Genomic DNA, 19,331 nt, shown 5'->3' on the forward strand with positions numbered 1-19,331 from the left:
AAAAAAAAAAAAAAAAAAAAAAAAAAAAAAAAAAATTAAAGGAATTTCTAAATTTACAAAGATCTCTTCAAATGTTTACTGTGTGCTGGGTTTACAAATACAAAGATACAAGATACAACCCAGCACTAGAGAGGACAGGGTGTGTGAAGTAGAGAAATACGATCCCAGTGCAGGACTATGACAGAGGTATACATAGAAGAGAGGCACCTTGGGGTGAAGATCGCATTAGGGAATCCTTTTGGGAAAATGTGGCTGAACTGAAATAAAGTATAGCAACAATAAAAATTAAAATGATGGCAGTCTGGGATTGGGGCTGTATAGGGCTATGGTAGAGTGCTTGCCTCGCATATGCAAGGTCCTGAGTTTGATCCTCAGTGCCACAGAAAGCAAACAAAGATAATGGTAGCTGATATTTACTGCTACATGTGTATAATTTTCACATAAATCATCTCCTTTAGTATCCTGAATGACCTGCTGATTAAGTACTGTATTATTATCATTCCTGTTTTGCATATGAAGAAACTAAGGAGTTTGGCCCAAAATGACCCACTTAGAAAGTGGCAGAGTTGAGATCTAGACATAGGCAGTCTCTTTTCAGGAGCTAAACCCTTGACCACAGATTTGAAGGGTAGGTGAGAAAAGTTATTGAATAGGGATATTTACCTGGATATAGAATTTCTTTGAAAACAAGCCAGGCATGGTAGCGCACACTTGTAATCCCAGCACTCGGGAGGCTGAGGCAGGAAGTTCGTTGTGAGTTCGAGACCAGCCTGGACTACAGAGTGAGTTCCAGGTCAGTCTCAACTACATAGTGAGACCCTGTCTCAAAAAAAAAAAAGAAAACAGATTTCATCTCAGCTTTCCAGGGTTCAGAATGAACACCATCTTGGGAACTGAAGGTATTTTCTTGTTAATCCCAACTTAAATGAGATGGGTTCTTGTGTTTCCTTTAGCCTATGAAGTACAGTTTTTCTACCTTAGGTAGATTAAAAGTACCCCTTCCCCTTTTTACCTATAAATGTTGTCTTCTATGGAGGTTATATGGTAGTTTTTTCTTTTGAGCAATTGCCACAAAATCAGTACCTTTTGGGTTTCTCTTATAGGAGAGAACTTGTTCTTCTGAACATTCTTGACTAGCAAGGTGCTACAAGACTCAGATTTGTGATTGAGTCTTTGAAAGCTTATTTTCCATCTAGCACATCAAGAGTTAATGTCAGCAGTAGCCGAGGTAAACCTACTGGGCAGCTAGTTCCTGGGGAATTTAATCTTTGATCAGAATGGTTTTGGGGGAAAATGGCAACACTATAGTCAAGGAAAAGGACTCAGAATATGGATACAAAGCCTAATAATTCTTGATAGCAGTTAGTTTAGTTTCAACAAATCACCTACCCCCGTAACATTTAACAAACTGTGCTCTTAACAAAACTAGGCACACAGCAAAGGCAGTGAGTAGTAATTATTTCCTTTTCAAAGGACTGTTGTGAGGCAGCTGCCACCTTTCAGTCCAACCTATGTGCAGTTGAAGGGAAAAGTATTTGCCCTTTTGAAAAGGAGAGAGGGCAATGGTTATTACCCTGGCCTTTTTCAAACTTCATCATACCTGACTGTGCACATCAAAGGATTTAGTTCCCCTCTGCCTTGCCTTCTGAGTATGCTCACTCCTGCAGGAGAAAACTGGTATGGAGGGAACATGGAACCATTTTTGTATTTGTTTATCAGTGGGTGTGCAGGTGACAGACATGTTGACAGGCAGAAGGAAGGTGGAGGATACCCCCTGAGGTAGTTTGTTATTTAATATACTGGTGAATTGTTTTGAGGATTGGTAATGTGCCTGCTTATCCCAGTTTTATATGGCAGCCATCATGGCTGAGCCTCACTGGTTCTGAGAAAATGCATACTTTTTGATGATAACTGTGGGAAGACAGATGGTGTAGAGCCATAGTTCCTTGGCTCCAGCACCAAATTTAAGGCTTCTGCCTACTAATTGATAACAGTTTGTTATAAGATTATCAAAGGAAAACTTTGAATTCTTGGCCATGTTATAAAATTGTGAGATTTTAAGAGAATTTTACCTTCACTGAATATTAAGATTAAATTCATATTTTACTTACAAAATATCCTAACCATATATTGTTTTCTGGGAAACCCCTGCCCAAGAGAACAATGTATTAATTACTCTTTACTTTTTCTTTGTAAAGATAATGCTGGTGAATAGTTCTCTCTACTCCCATTTCCACCATTACATTCCATTCACTGGGATGCAATGTGATGAATTTGGTTAAAGTCCTGGCCACCTTAATAGTGTGGCTTCTAAGGTAGTGGGTGTTCTGTCTCTGCTCCCCGTGTGGTTGCCAGCCAGTGCGGTTTCCCAGTTTGCTGAAGTCAAGCTTCTTACCTGAGATTTAAGAATGCCAGAGGAAACAGCACTGTCTATGGACATTTCTGTTGTTCACAGCTTTCTAAAGGTATTTAATGAATTTCCTTCTGGCAATAATTCATACGTTCTGCAGACTTTTTCACTGTGCTGCATGGAATTTTGAAACCTGGTCTAGATTCTGTGCCAGATTTATTAGAATTCTGTCTTTTGAGAGGTATTGATGTAAATAACTATTGCTAGTTAGAGCCTCTAATTTGGGCGGTCCTCCAGACAATATATATGGGATCTCTTGTCTTTGCTTTGCCATGGTTTTAGACAGAAAATGATTGGCTTACCCCATTGTTCTTATTGCGAGCAAGCAACTGTGAGTTCTAGACATGCCCAAAAGGTTTTTAGTCTAAGATTCTACCAGCTCTAAACCCTTTTTTGTAAGGATTTAGTATTGCTTTTGCCTGGGCCCTGGGAGCAGAGCCAGGCTATGACAGCGTGGGCAGGGAAAGGAACTGATCTAAAATCGGAGTTTATTTTCATCTTACCTTTTATCCACATTACTTCTAGAATCCAATATTGACTCTACCAATGCTTTCCTGCTTCCTCCTCTCATGAACTCTGTTTCCCAAGAGTAACAACAATGATAGTTGAATCTTGGAGAGGATAAATTTATTCTTCAAAGGTTAAATTTCTATTAAATATTGGCCCTAGAACTAAAACTAGAATCAATGTCTTTTAACGCTTTAAGATAGTTAACTACCTTTTAACCATCTGTGAGGAAGATGTATGATCCAGTGAATGAAGAACGGTTTTTCTTTCCATGTTTTTATCATTAAATATCCAATGGAACAACATTAAATAATATTTAATAAAAAACAATTAACTTGAAATCCCACTAACTAAACATGTGAGCTGAAAGATCAGAGAATTTTTTTCCTTGTTGGGAAGCTTTGGGATTAATTTTCCTAGTAACATTATAGCCAGCTAACCTTCCCCAAGCCTCATATTTCTTTTATTACTAGTTACTGTCAAAAATATAAATGATTCTGATCATTTAGCCCTCTCCCAGATTCTATTCCTTTGAGATGAGACAAAGGATTCAATTGTCAGGTAAGACTCACTTGAATCAGGGCTCTTACTCATTACTAAGCTCCAGTAATTTTAAAAATACAGCAGTCAAGAGAACAGTAAAGTGGTGAGTCTGGGACCTTCTGTATAACTCCGAGGTTCTTCCTTCCCTCATTGAACAGGTTCACTGTGGCACATAGTAATGGGTTTGATCTCCAGCAGAGGCCTCTAGGTCACTTCAGAAAGCATGGACAGTATAGCTGGGTGTGGTGGGGCATGTCTGTAACCCCAGCACTCAGGAGCCTGAGGCAGGAAAATTGCTGCAGGTTTGAGGCCAGCCTGGGCTACACTCCTTTCTTCAAGGCCAGCCTGAGCTATGTCGTGAGATTCTGTCACAAAAAATCAAAACTGATACCTACATTTTCCAAAGCTTTAAGTTGAAATCCTCCTGCCTCAGCTTCCCAGCACACTGTCATTACAGTTGTGTAGCACCATGCCCAGCTAGCATTTCTTTTTATTATTTTATTATTATTATTATTATTATTTTATTATTGTTTTTATTTTATAGCTTACCTGTCATTTTTCAGGGAGGTATAGAAGCAAAGGGAGGCCTTTTCCAAAGGTAGGACAGTCTTAAAATGCTGTTCCCCAGCCTGTTTTTATGTCCTCTCTCAAAGGTCTGGATTTTCCCAGAGTGGATAGCAACAACCAGGAAGTAGAACTTTTTGTTGTCTTCTCTTTAACTTTGAAATCCCCTGACCATTTCCCCCTAGTCTAAATCTGTTTCCTGCACATTTGACCAGATAAGACATTCCTTATGACTTGTGTCAAAGCTTTTGCTATTTTGTATTAAGGCTGAATAGGCAGCCATCTTGTCATTAATTCCTTAGATTTTTTTTTTTTTTTTTTTTTTTTTTTCTTTATTTTTTTTTTTTTTTTTTTTTTTTTGTCCTCTTCCTTTTCATGCTTTTACCATTATGATTTGTGTGAGTCTGATTTGATATTCCTGTATAACTTTGTGCTTTGACTCATGGGCATTTAGTATTACTCCTTTCTCAACTTTTTTTTATTGTTTATGTTTTGTTTCTCTTTTAAGACAGTGTCTTACTATGAATTGAAGGCTGGCCTTGAACTCATTATATAGCCCCAGGCTGGCCTCAAACTAGCAGCAGTCCTCCTGCCTCAGCTTCCGGAGTGGTGGGATTACAGGCCTGCATCACCACACCTGGCCCCCTCCCAACTTTTAAACCATGAAAAGAATCCATTGAATTAATAAACCTCATTTGTTCTCAGACTTGTTAGTTGAGACATTAACTAGAAGAATCTGAGACTGGAGAAATACTTTTTTCCCTCTAGTCTGCAGATGATGTGTATTTATTCTCCCATATCACAGGTATCTCAGAGTTCAGAAGCAGGGTTGATGTCCTTATCATTCCTCACTGTCACTTTTTGAATATTACTCCTCCACTTCCATGTAAAAACTTTGGCTCTTATTGTTTCTCGGCCTTTTGTCTAAGATCAAGTGTAAAACCTTTGGCTCTTTGCAGTTTATATCACTTTCTACCCTACTCATTATTCATCTACCAATGACTGTATTCACCGCCTTCATTTGTTGTGGCATGCAGCTCTCATTCCTGTCAAACTCCTGCCACCAGCCTGGATGTTTCTGTCCACTTCTTTTTATTTTTTTGGTACTGAGGATTCAACTTGGGTCCTTGCGTTTGCAAGGCAGGTGGCAGAACCATTGAGTTAAATCCCCGGTGAACTTCTTTTTAAATTTAGAAAGAATTTTATTAATACATGTTTGCAGTACACAATGATTACATTCATTATGGGAGTTGGTGCACGTACATAACACATCTTAATTTTTTTTTCATCCTCTTCTTCTCCATTCCCTCTCCCTCCTGCTATCTCATGGTACTCTTTCCTTTTGCAAAAGATCTATCTCCCTATTTCTTGTTATCTTTTTTTTTTTTTTTCTTTCCAGTACCAGGGATTGAACTTAGGACCTTGTACTTGTGAGGCAGGCACAGTGCCACTGAGTTAAATCCCTGGCTCCCTGTTTTTATTATTTAATGTATTTACGTTTTGGGTTTCTCATATAAGAGAAATCAAGTGACATTTAAGCTTGTGGGTCTGATTCATTTCACTTAACATTAGGGTCTTGAGGTTCATCCATTTCCACAAGTGACTCAAGTTTATCCTTCTTTATGTCAGAGTAGTATTCCATTGTGTATAAATACCACATTTTCTTTATCTGTTCATCTGGTAATAGACATTTAGGCTGCTCCCAAGATTTAACTATGATGAGTTGTGTTTCTATAAACATGAGTATGCATGTATCTCTGTAATGTAACATCTTTAACTCTTTCAGAAAGATAGGGTGGATTAGCTGGGCCAAATGGAATTTATAGATTTAGTTAGTTGTTTTTTTTTTTTTTTTTTTTTGGTACCGGGGATCAAACTCGGGTCCTTGGATTTGCAAGGGAGGTGGCAGAACCATTGAGCTAAATATCTGGCCCTATCGTTTTAGTGTTTTGAGGAATCTTCATACTTATTTTTACAGTTGCTTTGCTAGTTTACATTCCAACCAACAGTGTAGAAGGATTCCTTTTTCCTCACAACCTCACCAGCATTTATTATTATTTGATTCTTTTTTTTTTTTTTTCGAGACAGGGTGTCACTATGTAGTTCAGGCTGCCCTCGAACTTGAAGCAATCCTCTTACCTCAGCCTGTAGAGTGCTGGGATTACAAACATGTACAACCATGCTCTGCTCTTGATTTCTTGATGATGGCCATTCTTTGGGGAGTAAGGTGGAATCTCAGTGTTTTAATTTGCATTTCTCTAATAGCCAGAGATGTTGTATTTACTGGCCATTTGTACTCGTTCTTATAAGTGTCTGTTCATTTCAATTGTACATTTTTGATTTGTTCTTTTATTTTTTAGGGACCTATTTGTTTTAGTTCTTTACATGTACTAAATATTAGTCCTCTCTCTAAGGAATAATTGGCAAAACTTTTTGCCATTCTGTAGGTTGTCTCTTCACTCTTGATATTCTTTTGCTGTGCAGGAGCTTTTCAATTTGATATGATCCCATTTGTTAATTGTTGATGTTATTTCTTGTGCAGTTGGGCTTCTGTTTATAAAGTCCTTGCCTACACCGATATCTTCAAGAGTTTTAACTATTTTATCTTCTAGCAGATTGTTTCTGTTTTGATATTTATATTTTTGATCCATTTTGATTTTATTTTAGTACATGGTGAGAGATATGAGTTTAGATTCAATCCTCTGCATGTGGATAGTCAGCTTTCCCAGAACCATTTCTTAAAGAGGCTAGCTTTCATCTAGTGTATGTTTTTGGCCTTTTGTCAAAGATCAGATGGCTGAATGTATCCTGGGTTGTTTCTACATGTTCTATTCTTTTCCATGGATCCACACATCTGGCTTTGTGCCAGTTTTTATCACTACAGCTCTGTAATATAACTTGAAGTCTGATATTGTGGTGCTTCTTGATTTGATCTTGTTGCCGAAGGTTGTTTTTGCTATTCTGGATCTCTTCTTCCATATGAATTTTAGGTTTGTTTTTTCTAGTTCTATGAGGAATGCTGTTGTTATTTTGATTAAGATTACATTAAATCTGTGTATATCAGTTTTCCAGTTTGACAATCTTTGTTCTGCCTCTCCAAGAAAAGGGGATATCTTTTCATTTTCTGATGTCCTCTTGATCTCCTTTCTCAGAGTACTGTACTTTTTGTTGTAGTAGAGGTCTTCCACTTCTTTGGTTAGCTTAATTCCTAAGTATTTAATTTTTTTTTGATGCTACTGTGAATGGTATTGTGTTCCTAATTTCTTTCTTGAAGATTTTTTTTTTTTGTATAAGAATGCTATTGATTTTTGTGTGTTGATTTCTATCCTGCTATATTACTGAATTTGGTTATTAATTCTAGGAGTCTTTTGGTGGAGTTTTTGCATCTGTTATATAGAGAACCAAGACACCTGTGAATAATGATTTGACTTATTCCTTTTTTCATGGACTGTATTGAACAGGAATGGTGTAGTGAACTCATTGTCTTGTATCTGATTGTAGAGGGAAAACTCAGTTTTTCTGTTTAATGTGATGTTGGTGATAGGTTTGTCATAAATGTCTTTTTTCTGCTGAGCTTGGTGGTGCACGTTTGTAATCCTAGCACTTGAGAGGCTAAGGCAGGAAAATTGTTGCAAGATTGAGACCCTGTCTCAAAAAAAAAAGTATATATATATTTTTTTTCCTGCCAAAAAATGTATACTCTCTTCAGGAAAAGAAAAACTTGTATAAGTATTTTAATACTAAATTTATTGAGAAATCACAAGATTAATGTAAGTTTCCTTTGACTTCTACAATTACAAGAGGTACTCATAGTGGTGGCCATTGACTTCCAGACATTTATTAGTATGGCAAACTGCTGCTTGGGTAACCTTAGTCATTAAGATTGCTGCACATGTATTTTCAATTTCTTCTCTAAGGGCTGACAGTGTAGAGGGTTTTCTTTTCTTTTTTATTTTGGTACTGAGGATCAAACTCGGGACCTCCCACTTGCAAGGCAGGTGGCAGAACCAAATCTGAGTCAAATCTCTGGCCCTATGTTACGGGTTTTCTGTGATATATGACATCCTCTAGGGTCCACTTGAAGGTAACACTGTCTATTGAAAAAACATCGTATTGTTTTTCTTCTCCTGAAGTACATATACATTTTTTTTTGGTAGTCTCTCTTGCTCTGTCTCTTTCTTCTCTCTTCTCTTTCTTTCTACATACACACACACACACACACACACACACACAACACGACTTTTATCCAACTGAGATAAGATAAGGTCCTTCTTTACTAATTTCTTCAGATTTTTATTATGAGTCATTGTTAGATTTTGTCAAAGGTTTTTTCTGGGGCTGTTGAGATGATTATGTGATTTTTGCTCTTGACTCTTGTATTACATTTATTGATTTGCATATATTAAGCCATCCTTGCATCCCTGGAATGAAGCCTACTTGGCTTCATAATTAATTCATAATTTATGATCTTTGTAATGATTTGTTGCATCCTGTTTGCTCATATCTTGTTGAGGATTTTTGCATTTGTGTTCATTAAAGAGATTGGCCTGTAGTTCCCTTTTTTGATTGGATCTTTGGCTGATTTTGGAATAAGAGTAATGGTAGTTTCCAGGAATGACTTTGGGAGTACTTCCCTTTCAATTTCATTAAAGGGTTTGAGGAATATGTCATTAGAGTGTCCCTGAAATTCTTTTTTTTTTTTTTTTTTGGTACTGGGAATGAAACTAATAACCTTGTGCTTGCCAGGGAGGCACTACACCACTGAGCTAAATCCCTGGCTCTTCCCTGAAATTCTTGTAGAATTCATGGTGAATTCATCAGGATTTGAGTTTTCCTTGGTAGGCTTTTAAATTATTACTTCAATTGAATTGCCTGTTAATGGATTATTCAGTGCTTTTATATCATCTCGGTTCAGTTTTGGTAATTCATATTTATCTAGGAATCTATCAATTTCTTCTGGATTCTCTACTTTATTGGAGAATAACCTGGATGTTTTTAGGTCAGCCATCTAATACCTGGCCACTTGATTTCCTGATAGTTTATTTGTTCATTAATTCTTTCAATACTTTTATTCATTCATATGCATATATGCATTTATTTATGCATTTGTTTAAAATATTTTTTGAGTACCTACAATGTAATATGCCAATACCTATGCTAGAATTTGAGATATGGTGATGAAAGGAAAAACACATACAAAACAAATATGGCCCTGAAGCTTTAAAGTATAGTGAGAAGAAAAGATACCGAGCAAATGGAGGCTTCTCCAAGTACATGATGGTTGAGCTGAGACTTCATATTAGTAGTGAACTGATGGAGAAAGGAGGAAAGAGTTCCAGGCATCAGTAACTACATGTGCAAAGGAACCATGATGGGGGAGAGAAAGGCCCATTAAAGGAATGGAAGAAGACTTGTAGGTTGCATCATAGCAAAGAAGGGAGTGCAAGGTGAGACGAGAAAGGTAGGCAGTGTCCAGACCTTTTTTGTTTTTGTTTTTTGGTAGTGTTGGGGATTGAATCTATGGCCTCACACATGCTAGACAATCACTGTTCCACTGAGCTACACTCCCACCCCTACTTTAAGGACTTTGATCTTCATTCTAAGGCCCTGGGATACCATTACATTTTTTGTTTAACTTTAAAAAATTTATTTTCAAATAATAGCATATGTAAATTATACACATTCACACAAAGAAAGATGTATTTAGTGAACAAACATGTCTACTTCAGTTTCTCTGCCTTTGCTTCCTAAAGGCGACCCTGACAGTTTCTTAATTATTCTTCCAGAAAGTCTAGGCGTGTGTGTGTGTGTGTGTGTGTGTGTGTGTGTGTGTGTGTGTATAATATATATATTTATATCTCTGCTTTTCCCACAAATTGTAGCACATTACTCATATTACCCTATGCTTTTCTTTTTTACATAATGTATCTTGAATATTTTTTGTGTTAAGACTATATAGTAGTCTTATCCTTGCAGCTGCATGGATCTTCCATGATTTATTTATCCAGTTCTCAATTGATGGACGTGTGAATTGTTTCCAATACTTTTCTATTTCAGTCTCTATACAGCAAATATTTTTCATACATGTCATATAGTGCTAGTGCAAGTATATCTGTACAATAAATTTTAAGTTTTCCTACCTTTATAAAGGTTGAATTTTTCTTCAGAGTGCTTACATTAGTTTATAGTCTTACATTTATTATTGTGTCTGTTTTATCTGTGATTCCCCCATCTCAATTATAAGCTCAGCAAAATAATGCCTGACATGAAAACAGATACTTGATAATATTTCTTGAATGGATGAATGAATAAGGAGATAAGAATAGTAGTGAGATGAGAAGTTAGGGTGCCTGAATTTTGTAAAGAATGGAGAAGATCTGAAGTGGCTACCATGGGAAATGAACTAAATGTAGGTAGGAACACTCAGGATGACCAGGAAGCCTAGTGCTGATGAGATGGAGACCATTTATTTACAGGAGGCCCAATCTACAGTTGGGGAATATGTTTTTCTTCAGTTTTCTTTCCATTTTCCCAGGCAGCCAGGGCTATGAAGTTGAAATCTATTCTGGAGAGGTTGCAATGACGGACTGTTGAATCTTAACTGGTTAAGGAGGGAAAAGAGGCTGCATCCTAAACAGTTCTTCTCTTTTTTCTGAATAGTCTTATCCATGCTTGTAAATTTAGTTACCCTGTGGGAGGAGAGAGCAAAGGTCTTTTCAGAAAGGGACAGAAAGCTCAAGCACAAAGATCAAGGCTGAAGAATAACAAGGGAAGGGTCAGGCCACACAGGAATTTTAAAGCTATTGCTTTAGAGCCAGGAAGGTCACCAAAAGACCATACAATCAAAGTCTACTCTGTTCATATGGTTTTATTTTTAGTTTTGTGTAGCTGCCATCTAAATAAAGAACTATCATTTTTTAGGCGAGTGTGGTGTGCACGCCTGTATTCCTACATAGCTAAGACATAAGGATTGCAAGTTTGAGCCCAGCCTGGGAAGTTAAGCAGTTTAGTGAGACCCTGTCTGAAAAAGCAAAAGAAGGTTCCAGGATGTAATTCAATGTAAAAGCTCTGCGTTCAATCACCAGTACCATAACAAACAAAACCAAGTATCAGAGTATCATGTTTTTTTTTTTGTTTTTTTTTTTTGTATTGTCACCAAAAGGCAGCAGAAACATACTCTGGGCTGGAAATATGAATCAACATTTGAGAGCAGTTTGAGGGAAAGTAGTAATTGAAGCCATGGGATGGATGAAATTCTGTAGGGAAAAACTATATTTCAGTATACTAAGACACTTTTAATTCTTCCTGTGCTCTTTCTCTGCTTTTTGGCCTTTGATCTTTCTAGTTTCTACCTTCCTACTTCCTTTGCTTTATTTTCTTCTCATCCTTTAGGTCCCAGGTTAGTTACCACTTCCTCAGGGAATTTGACCATGTGTGCATTTTTGTATTTAGCTTTTACCTCTTAGCATTACACTGAACAGTTTTCTGTCTTGCAACATAGTCTTTATGATGACTCTTCAAATATATATATTGACATCAAGGCCTTGAGACCTTAATTTACGTATCCATTCTCCTAGAATGAACTATTGTCATGAAATATACAAAGGTAGAATAGCCTGCCTGTCAACTGTGGGAGGCTCAAAATACTTGGAGTTGTTTTAGGGGATTTTAGCCCCAGATGGGAATTTTCTTTTCCTTCCTTCGTTTTCTTTTCTTTTTTTCTGTACCAGGAATTGAACTTGGGGCCTTGTGCTTGCAAGGCAGGTGGCAGAACCACTGAGCTAATTCCCTGGCCCTCCAGATGGGAATTTAACTAGATATGTCTTTTTAAAATAACCCCTCTTTTCCTGAAATTTGATAATTCTTCTGTTTTATGTCCTATCTAGGTGAATATGAACCCCTGGTATGTTTCAGAGTATATAAATTTAAAAACACTTTCAAAAATATAAAGGGAAAGCTGGGTTTGGTGGCTCATGCCTGTAATGCCAGCACCGTGGGTGGCTGAAGCAGGAGAATCACAGGTTCAAATGCAGCCTTGGTAACTCAGCAGCTCAGCAAGACCTTGTCTCAAAATAAAAAATAAATACAGGTCCCAGACTGTGTAGCTCAGGGTGAAAGCCCTGGGTTTAATCTCCAGTACTTGGAAAAAAAAAAAAAAGAAACATGAGAACACAAAGAGACCCTGTCTCAAAACCAAACTAAATACCCCTAAAGGGCTGGGGATGTAAGGCAATCCCCAGTACTGGGGGGGATAAAAAGAACATATATACATGTGGTATATATCCCTTCATGAGTGAGGGACTCACTGGTTGGTAAATCTGCTTTTGAGGAACACAGATTTATATGATTGGTCAGGAAAAGAATAATGCAATAAATTTGTAAGCTAGATATGAAACAGTATTTTCATAGGACATTAAAACCAAACTTTTGAGGTTATCTTTTTATACTGGACAGAAATTTATTACTATTATGTATATGCATTTTTTGGGGAGAGGTACCAGGGGATCTTTATGCTTGCAAGGCAGACATGATGCCAGGGTCTCACTACGTATTTCAGGCTGGCCTTGAACTCCCTGTTCAGCCCAGACTAGCATTGAACTTGCAGCAATCCTCTTGCCTCAGCCTCCTGAGTGCTGAGATTACAGATGTGTACCACCACATCTGGCTTTGGATAGAAATAATTTATATCTCTAAAAAAGAAATACTTTGTTTTTTATTCATCTTCTGTAAACTAACATCTAAATTTAGGCTCTATTCAGTAGCAAATCATAAGTCAAATAGTGGAATATTTTCTTTTCTTCTTTTTTTTTTTGGTACTCGGGATTGAAGTCATGACCTTGTGCTTTCAAGGCAGGCGACAGCAACAATGAGCTAAATCCCTAGCCCAGTGGAATATTTTCTTAGGGTTTGGCAAACTTTTTCTTAAAAGGTAAGATATTAAGCATTTTAGATTTTGTGGGCCTTATGGTCACTATTGTACTACTTAACTCTGCCATGGTAGAGCAGAGCAGTCATGGACAATATATAAATGTGAGCCTGATCTGATAAAACTTTACATACACACTGAGCATGGTGATGCACACCTGTAATCCCAGCACTTGGGAGGCTGAGGCAGGAAGATTGCTGTAAGTTTGAGGTGAGCCTGTGCTACATAGTGAGTTCAAGGCCGGCCTGAATGACAGAGTGATACCTTCACTCGAAAAACAACAACAACAAAAAACTTCATATACAAAGACAAATAACAGCCCATGTTGCCCCTGGGCATGGTTTAATACTGCTGATTTATTGATCTGTAATGGTATCCTTGTTCATTCTTGTTATTGCTAACTTGTGGCACTCTTTCTCTCTCTCTTTACCCCTGTGATCTTTATGACTAGAGTTTTAAAAACAACCAAATTTGGGTTTCATGGATTTTTTTCTACTTTTTTTGTTTATCAGTAATTTTTTTGTTTTGTTTCAGTAATTATGCTTTCCTTTCATTGATTTCTCTACTTATTTGGGGATTTAATTTGTTTTTTCCAGCTTTTATGATGGAAGCATAGATCATTGATTTTTTTTGAAAATTAAATTTAGCTTTTATTTTTCCAGATTTTGTTTTGTTTTGTTTTTTGTTTTGGTACTGGGGATTGAACTTGGGACCTTGCGCTTGTGTGGGAGGCAGTAGAACCACTGAGCTAAATCCCTGTCTCATTCCAGATCTTTTTGAATACATATATGTATATAAGACAGAATTAACTTCATTTAAATCATATAAGACTATAATATTTAGATGTTCTGCACCTTGCTTTTTTGACTTAACACAAGGTATTATGGGGATATTTCCATGGCTACATGTAGAGTTCTATCTCATTCTTCTAAAGTACTACATTGTATTCTAGAGCAATTATTTCCATATGGATAGACATTTAGGTTCTTCACATATTTCACTAGAAGAAGCCACCCGTCAATGAACATCCTCACATGTGAGAAGGTTTCCAGGGATAGAGGTGCATGGAATATTTTTGTTAGTGGTGTAAATTATTGAATGTCACCTGTTTCATCATCAGAAGGAATAAACTACTTTTGTGTGATTTACCATACTGACTACATTTGATGACTCTTAGAATTGTCTTACACTGCTTAAGGACTGAACTTCAGAGTAAAGGCTTCTATATTTATTACCTTTGTAAAGTATGGATTTAGTGATGTTCACCAAGGCCTGAGTTGTGCCTGAAGGCTTTCCCACATTTTTTCTCAGGCTAGTGTGATGATTTGAAAGAGATGATAGTGACATAGTTTGCTCATACAGATTATTTCATATTCTTTATATTTTTGAGTTGCTCACCAATATGATTTCTCTGGTGACTAATGAAGAAATTGTATTTGAAGACTTTCCCAAATTCCTGCATTTATGGTGCTACTTCTCTGTGGAGCTTTTGTACTTCCAATTCAGGCCTCTTTTCATCATAACAGCTCCTTGCTATCCCAGAACAGGTCTTTCAGAAGTATTTTGCTGAGTCTTTGTTTCATACCACTTCTTCTGGACTGTTCAAGTACCTGACAGAACTTACAACTCTACTCAGGGATCCAGCTGGGTGAATAGTTTTTATTTGAAAGAGAGATGCACTTGGGCACCAGATTCTGGTAGTTTTCTGGCACTGTTTCCCTGTGTAGGACCCATTGAATGGAATTAGGTGTCTCCCATCAATCTGGATGAAGGCCACAGCTGTATGCCCAAGTGTCAGTGGTTCCTAGGTCTGGCTCTTGGTAGTTTTGAGGCCATTTGTTCCCTTGAACTCTTGCTTCCTAGTCAAGAGCAGACAATCTCGTGTTAGCCAATAGTTCCAGAGGCTAGGGATTCAAAATTAAGGTATAATTATGTTTAATTTCTTCTCCTAGTTAGTATCTTTCCTTCATCTCCCTACATTCTGGTGATTACTGTTAATCTTTGGCATTCCTTGGCTCGCTATTGCATCTTTCTCATCTCTGCCTCTGTCATCACATGGCATTTTCTCTGTTTCTCCAAATGATTGTAGACTGCAGGCTGGCTTCTTTATTTAGTGCTTTTGACTCAGGTCTAGCAGACTGCCTTTATCTTCCTTTATCTCCAGTTGATTTTAGTGTCCACATTTGGTCTGCTGCATATTTAGTAAGTACATATTTTGTGGGAGTCAAATTGAATTTGACTGATTATCATCAGTTGTTGCTTTAGTTAGAGTCAGTTGTGTGTAATACAGACATAAGTATCCATCTCTTCAATGCTTTGATTCTATTGTACATTTTCTCTGTGTAATTCAAAAAAATTTTAAATGTTATAATCCCAAGACTGGGACTAGGGTAAGGAAAGAAAAGTGCCCAGAGCATGAAATTTAGAGAAGCGCTCCCTGTCAAGGTTGTGTAAGCCTGCTTTGAATTCGTAGGTAGTCAAAACAGTGACTACCTCTTTAAATTTTATGCTGGGGGTACCTCTTTTGCCTTATTCTGATTTATTCCTCTGTAACCATGTCCACAGTGGTTACAAGACATCCATATAACTCAGCCCTTAAAAAGAAACAACCACTTTAATTTAGAATACATTTTGTTGTTACTTCATCTAAGAAAACAGACGTGTAATATATCTCCAGAATCAGTGCCATACCAAAAATAGTTCAAGATCCTAAAGTTTATCCATAAATAACATTAGCTAGAATTCTGGCATGTTATCTTGGTTACCCACAGAAAGTCACTATTATACTTCTTTTCCCTTTTTCCTATCTTGACATGGCTTATCATTCAGAAGTTCCTTGTAGTAGAATCACTCTTATGATTAAAATTTTTGGTAATCTTCACCACTACTTTGGCTGGTGCTATGATATGCAAAACCACCTGACTTTGGCAAACAGTTGGTTAGAAAATGGATATGACCAGCATGAGGTCAAGAGTATTCAGTTTGTGTTCTGGCAATTTGGCAGGGGAATACTTCAGCTTGTCCTACCTGTTCTTCTGGTTCCATAGTCTTCCTCATATCGGAGGTGAGAGATCAGGTGTTGGAATGCTGCTCCCCAGAGCCCATATGCTTCCACCAAGTAGCTCTTTTTTATTGTTGTTTTGTTTTTCTTTTCATAAACTATGATTCTGTATAAAGATGCTATGTATCAGGACTCATTGAGAAGGGCAACCATTGGTGAATGTGGAGCAGTTTTTCTACAAGATAAAATATCCTGAGCCAAAAAACACTGCCTTTTGCTTCCTCTGTTCCACTCACTAGACAATTTTCTCACCCTCTTAAAAATCTGTCTTCAAAATAGCCTGAAATGTTGGTATTCAGGGCTCTTTATGGAGTAGTAGTCTCTGTTTTTGTTTCATCTTTAAATGTTTTCATTCTTTGTTTTTAGATGCCAACGAGAGTAGGTGCCAGCAGGGAAAGACGCAATTTGGAGTTGGCCTGAGTTCCGGGGGAGAAAATCACCTCTGGCTCCTTAAAGGAACCCCCTCTCTCCAGTCATGTTGGGCTTCCTGCTGCCTGGACTCTGCCTGCCATGCCCTTTGGTGGCTAGAAGGGATGTGTATTCAAGCCAACTGCAGCAAGCCCCAGAGCTGCCAGCCTTTTAGGACAGAATCCTCCAATTCCATGCTGGTATTTTTAAAAAAATCCCAGACAGCAAATGATTTGGGCTTTCAGCCTGAAGATGATGTACCACATTTTCTGGGGCTAGGTTGGAGCAGGGCACCTTGGAGGAGGCAGAACCAACCCAGAGTTCCACTGAGACCTGCACCTTCCAGTGACCAGCAGCACTTAATCAGGAAGCTTCAGAAGAGAGAGAGTCCCAGGAAAGTTACTCCATCTGTAATGACACAGCAGTCTAAAGTGAATGAATCGAAGGAAGTAGGTATTCTGACTACCAGTGGCTCTGTAGAGGTAAGCATGTTATGAATAAGGAACAGAGAAACTTAGATCTGTTCTTGTATTTTGACATATGAGCAATGAGACTGAGACTGTGGGTAGTGCTCATGGGTTGGAATATATGCATAAAGTTGTCTGGTGTCATCTTTGGTGATGTTGCCCAGAACTACAAGGACAATTTGAACTTAGAAATGTTCACTTCGTGCAGCCTGACCATTGGCTTGGTAAAAGCAGAGGCTGCTCATTATCTGGTCTAAGCTGGTTCTTGGCTACAGGTAAGTACAGTTGTGTGGGTGTTAATCTCCACCAACAGTTCTGCAGTGTTTCTGCCAGATTGCAAAACAGTTGATTGATGTGGTTGCAGTCAAGTTCTGCTCCATCTCTGGCCTGTAAACACACTCCTTATGAAGTAGTTTCTATTCCAGTCTGAATTAACTGTGCCTAATGCTCCAGACTAAGGTCTGACCTACTGGGGGGCCGGGGGATTTAGTTCAGTGGTGTCACCACCTGCCTTACAAGCACTAAAAAAAAAAAAAAAAAAAAAAAAAAAAAAAATCTGACCTGCTGTGATGGGAAGCTAGATGTGGCCGTTGGCCAGGAGGGCTCTGGGGTGAATTCTCACCAAGTTGCATATGTCAAGGGACATACCACCAGTAGAGTTTATTCTCCTTATGATTTCTCATTGTTGATCTTCCTGGGCAAATGATTAAGAGGAATGACTCACTCTCTGTTCCCTCTCCCTTTATTACTGTGACTTATTTTTGTATTTGTGTTTTCCTAGTTGTCTCTGTCAAGTTAAAGCCAAAGTGGGAAGGCTACTACATGCCAGGCACTGTGTGTGCTAATTGTTGTACTGTGTTATTTTGTTCAATTTTTATGGCAGTATTTCCAAGTAGGTATTGTTAGCTCTGTTTTACTAATGAAGAAACTGAGGCCCAACAAGGTTAAACAACTTGGCCAAGATTATGCAGTTAATGAATTATATAGCTAGAATTGAAATCTGGTTTTAATATTAAGAAGAAAACATTTCAGTGCACTGTTAGAGATTGTTAGTTTTAGGTTTATATGCCCACAAACATTTCTGGAAACCTACTTATCAATGTCAAGTGCTTTCTAAGCACCAGAAGTACAAAGACGAATAAGACGTGGTCCATGCTTTCAGGGAGTTTACAGTCTAGTGGGGACTGCAGCTAGGTATTTACAATAGTGTATGATTATGGTATTAATGATGTCATTTATGTATGCAATATAATAGCATAAAAAATCCCTTGAGCAGGCAGATGCCGAATACATGCAAGTAAGGCTTGACAGAGATGGTCAACGTTTCTTGAAGGATGTGTAAGATTGACTCAGAGTTAAAGATAGTAAAAAGTAGTCTATCATAGTATAATATAAAGGGTCAGTTGATCAGCAAGTGCTTACCAGGTACTAAACTGAGCTGGGCAGTAGGAATGTAATAAACAAGATATAACAACTCCTGCCCTAATAGAGATCATACTCTGACAGGGAAGTCACATACTACATTTTTTTTTTTTTGAGACAGGGTCTCACTATGTAGTTGAGACTGACCTGGAACTCACTGTGCAGTCCCAACTGGTCTCGAACTCACAGCGACCCTCCTGCCTCAGCCTCCCGAGTGCTGGGATTACAGGAGTGCGCCACCATGCCCGGCACATGGTACATTTCTAATAATTGAACAATTATATGCTTGGTGCAGGTTACGAGAGAAGTACCATGTGCTGTGAGATCATCTGACAGGAACCTAATAAGAGACTGAGGTGTAAGGTTAGGCCATCCTAAGGAAAGAAAGTTTAAACAGATTTGAAGTGAGGACAAGAAATAGGGAAAGAGGGCTGGGGATGTAGCTCAGTGGTGCTGCACCTGCCTTGCAAGCACAAGGTCTTGAGTTTGATCCCCAGTACCAATAAAGAAAAAAAAAAAGAAAGAAATAGGGAAAGAATATTGCAGGGAAAGAGAATAACAGTATCAAAGTTTGTTAGGTGCCTACAAGAAATTGAGAGAGACTGGTCTTGCTGGACAAACAAAGAAATAGAGCTGAGGTAAAAGAAGAGGCTGTTGTGCAGAGCCCAAGGACTTCTCAATATATAGTCTTTATCTTAAGATCAGTGGGAGGTCTGTAAAGAGTTTTAAGCAGGGAATGACATACAGTAGTCTCCCCTTATCCATAGGAGATATGTTCTAAGACCCCCTGTTGTTGCCTGAAACTAGGGATGATTTCCTGTATGCTACACAGGCCCCTCTATGTTTCATTCTTAATGTAGATCCTAGCAACCTCAGCTTACAATTTTTTTTTTCCTTATTAAATTGAGAATTTTAACTTTTTTACTTAAAAGGAAGTACTTATGGTTTCTCTTTGGTACATCCAAATTGCCAGCATTATTACTCTGATATTTTGGGGCCATTATTAAATAAAATAAAGATGGC

At 37.9% G+C, this 19,331-nt stretch overlaps 1 protein-coding gene across 5 annotated transcripts in view; it reads left to right on the forward strand.

The window, feature by feature from the left end:
- Positions 1–19,331, forward strand: part of Kiaa0319l (KIAA0319 like) — a 136,015-nt gene that overhangs the window by 19,785 nt on the left and 96,899 nt on the right. For 4 of the 5 annotated variants that reach the window (XM_033767711.1, XM_033767708.1, XM_033767710.1 and 1 more), the window contains exon 3: positions 16,378–16,901. In XM_033767711.1, the coding sequence (XP_033623602.1) occupies positions 16,378–16,901 (524 nt within the window). The remainder of the gene's footprint in view (positions 1–16,377; positions 16,902–19,331) is intronic. The other variant, XM_033767709.1, reaches the window with a different exon arrangement.

The sequence above is a fragment of the Fukomys damarensis genome, unplaced genomic scaffold, assembly GCF_012274545.1.
Source record: "Fukomys damarensis isolate Sample0158 unplaced genomic scaffold, DMR_v1.0_HiC HiC_scaffold_23, whole genome shotgun sequence".
Classification (NCBI taxonomy): domain Eukaryota; kingdom Metazoa; phylum Chordata; class Mammalia; order Rodentia; family Bathyergidae; genus Fukomys; species Fukomys damarensis.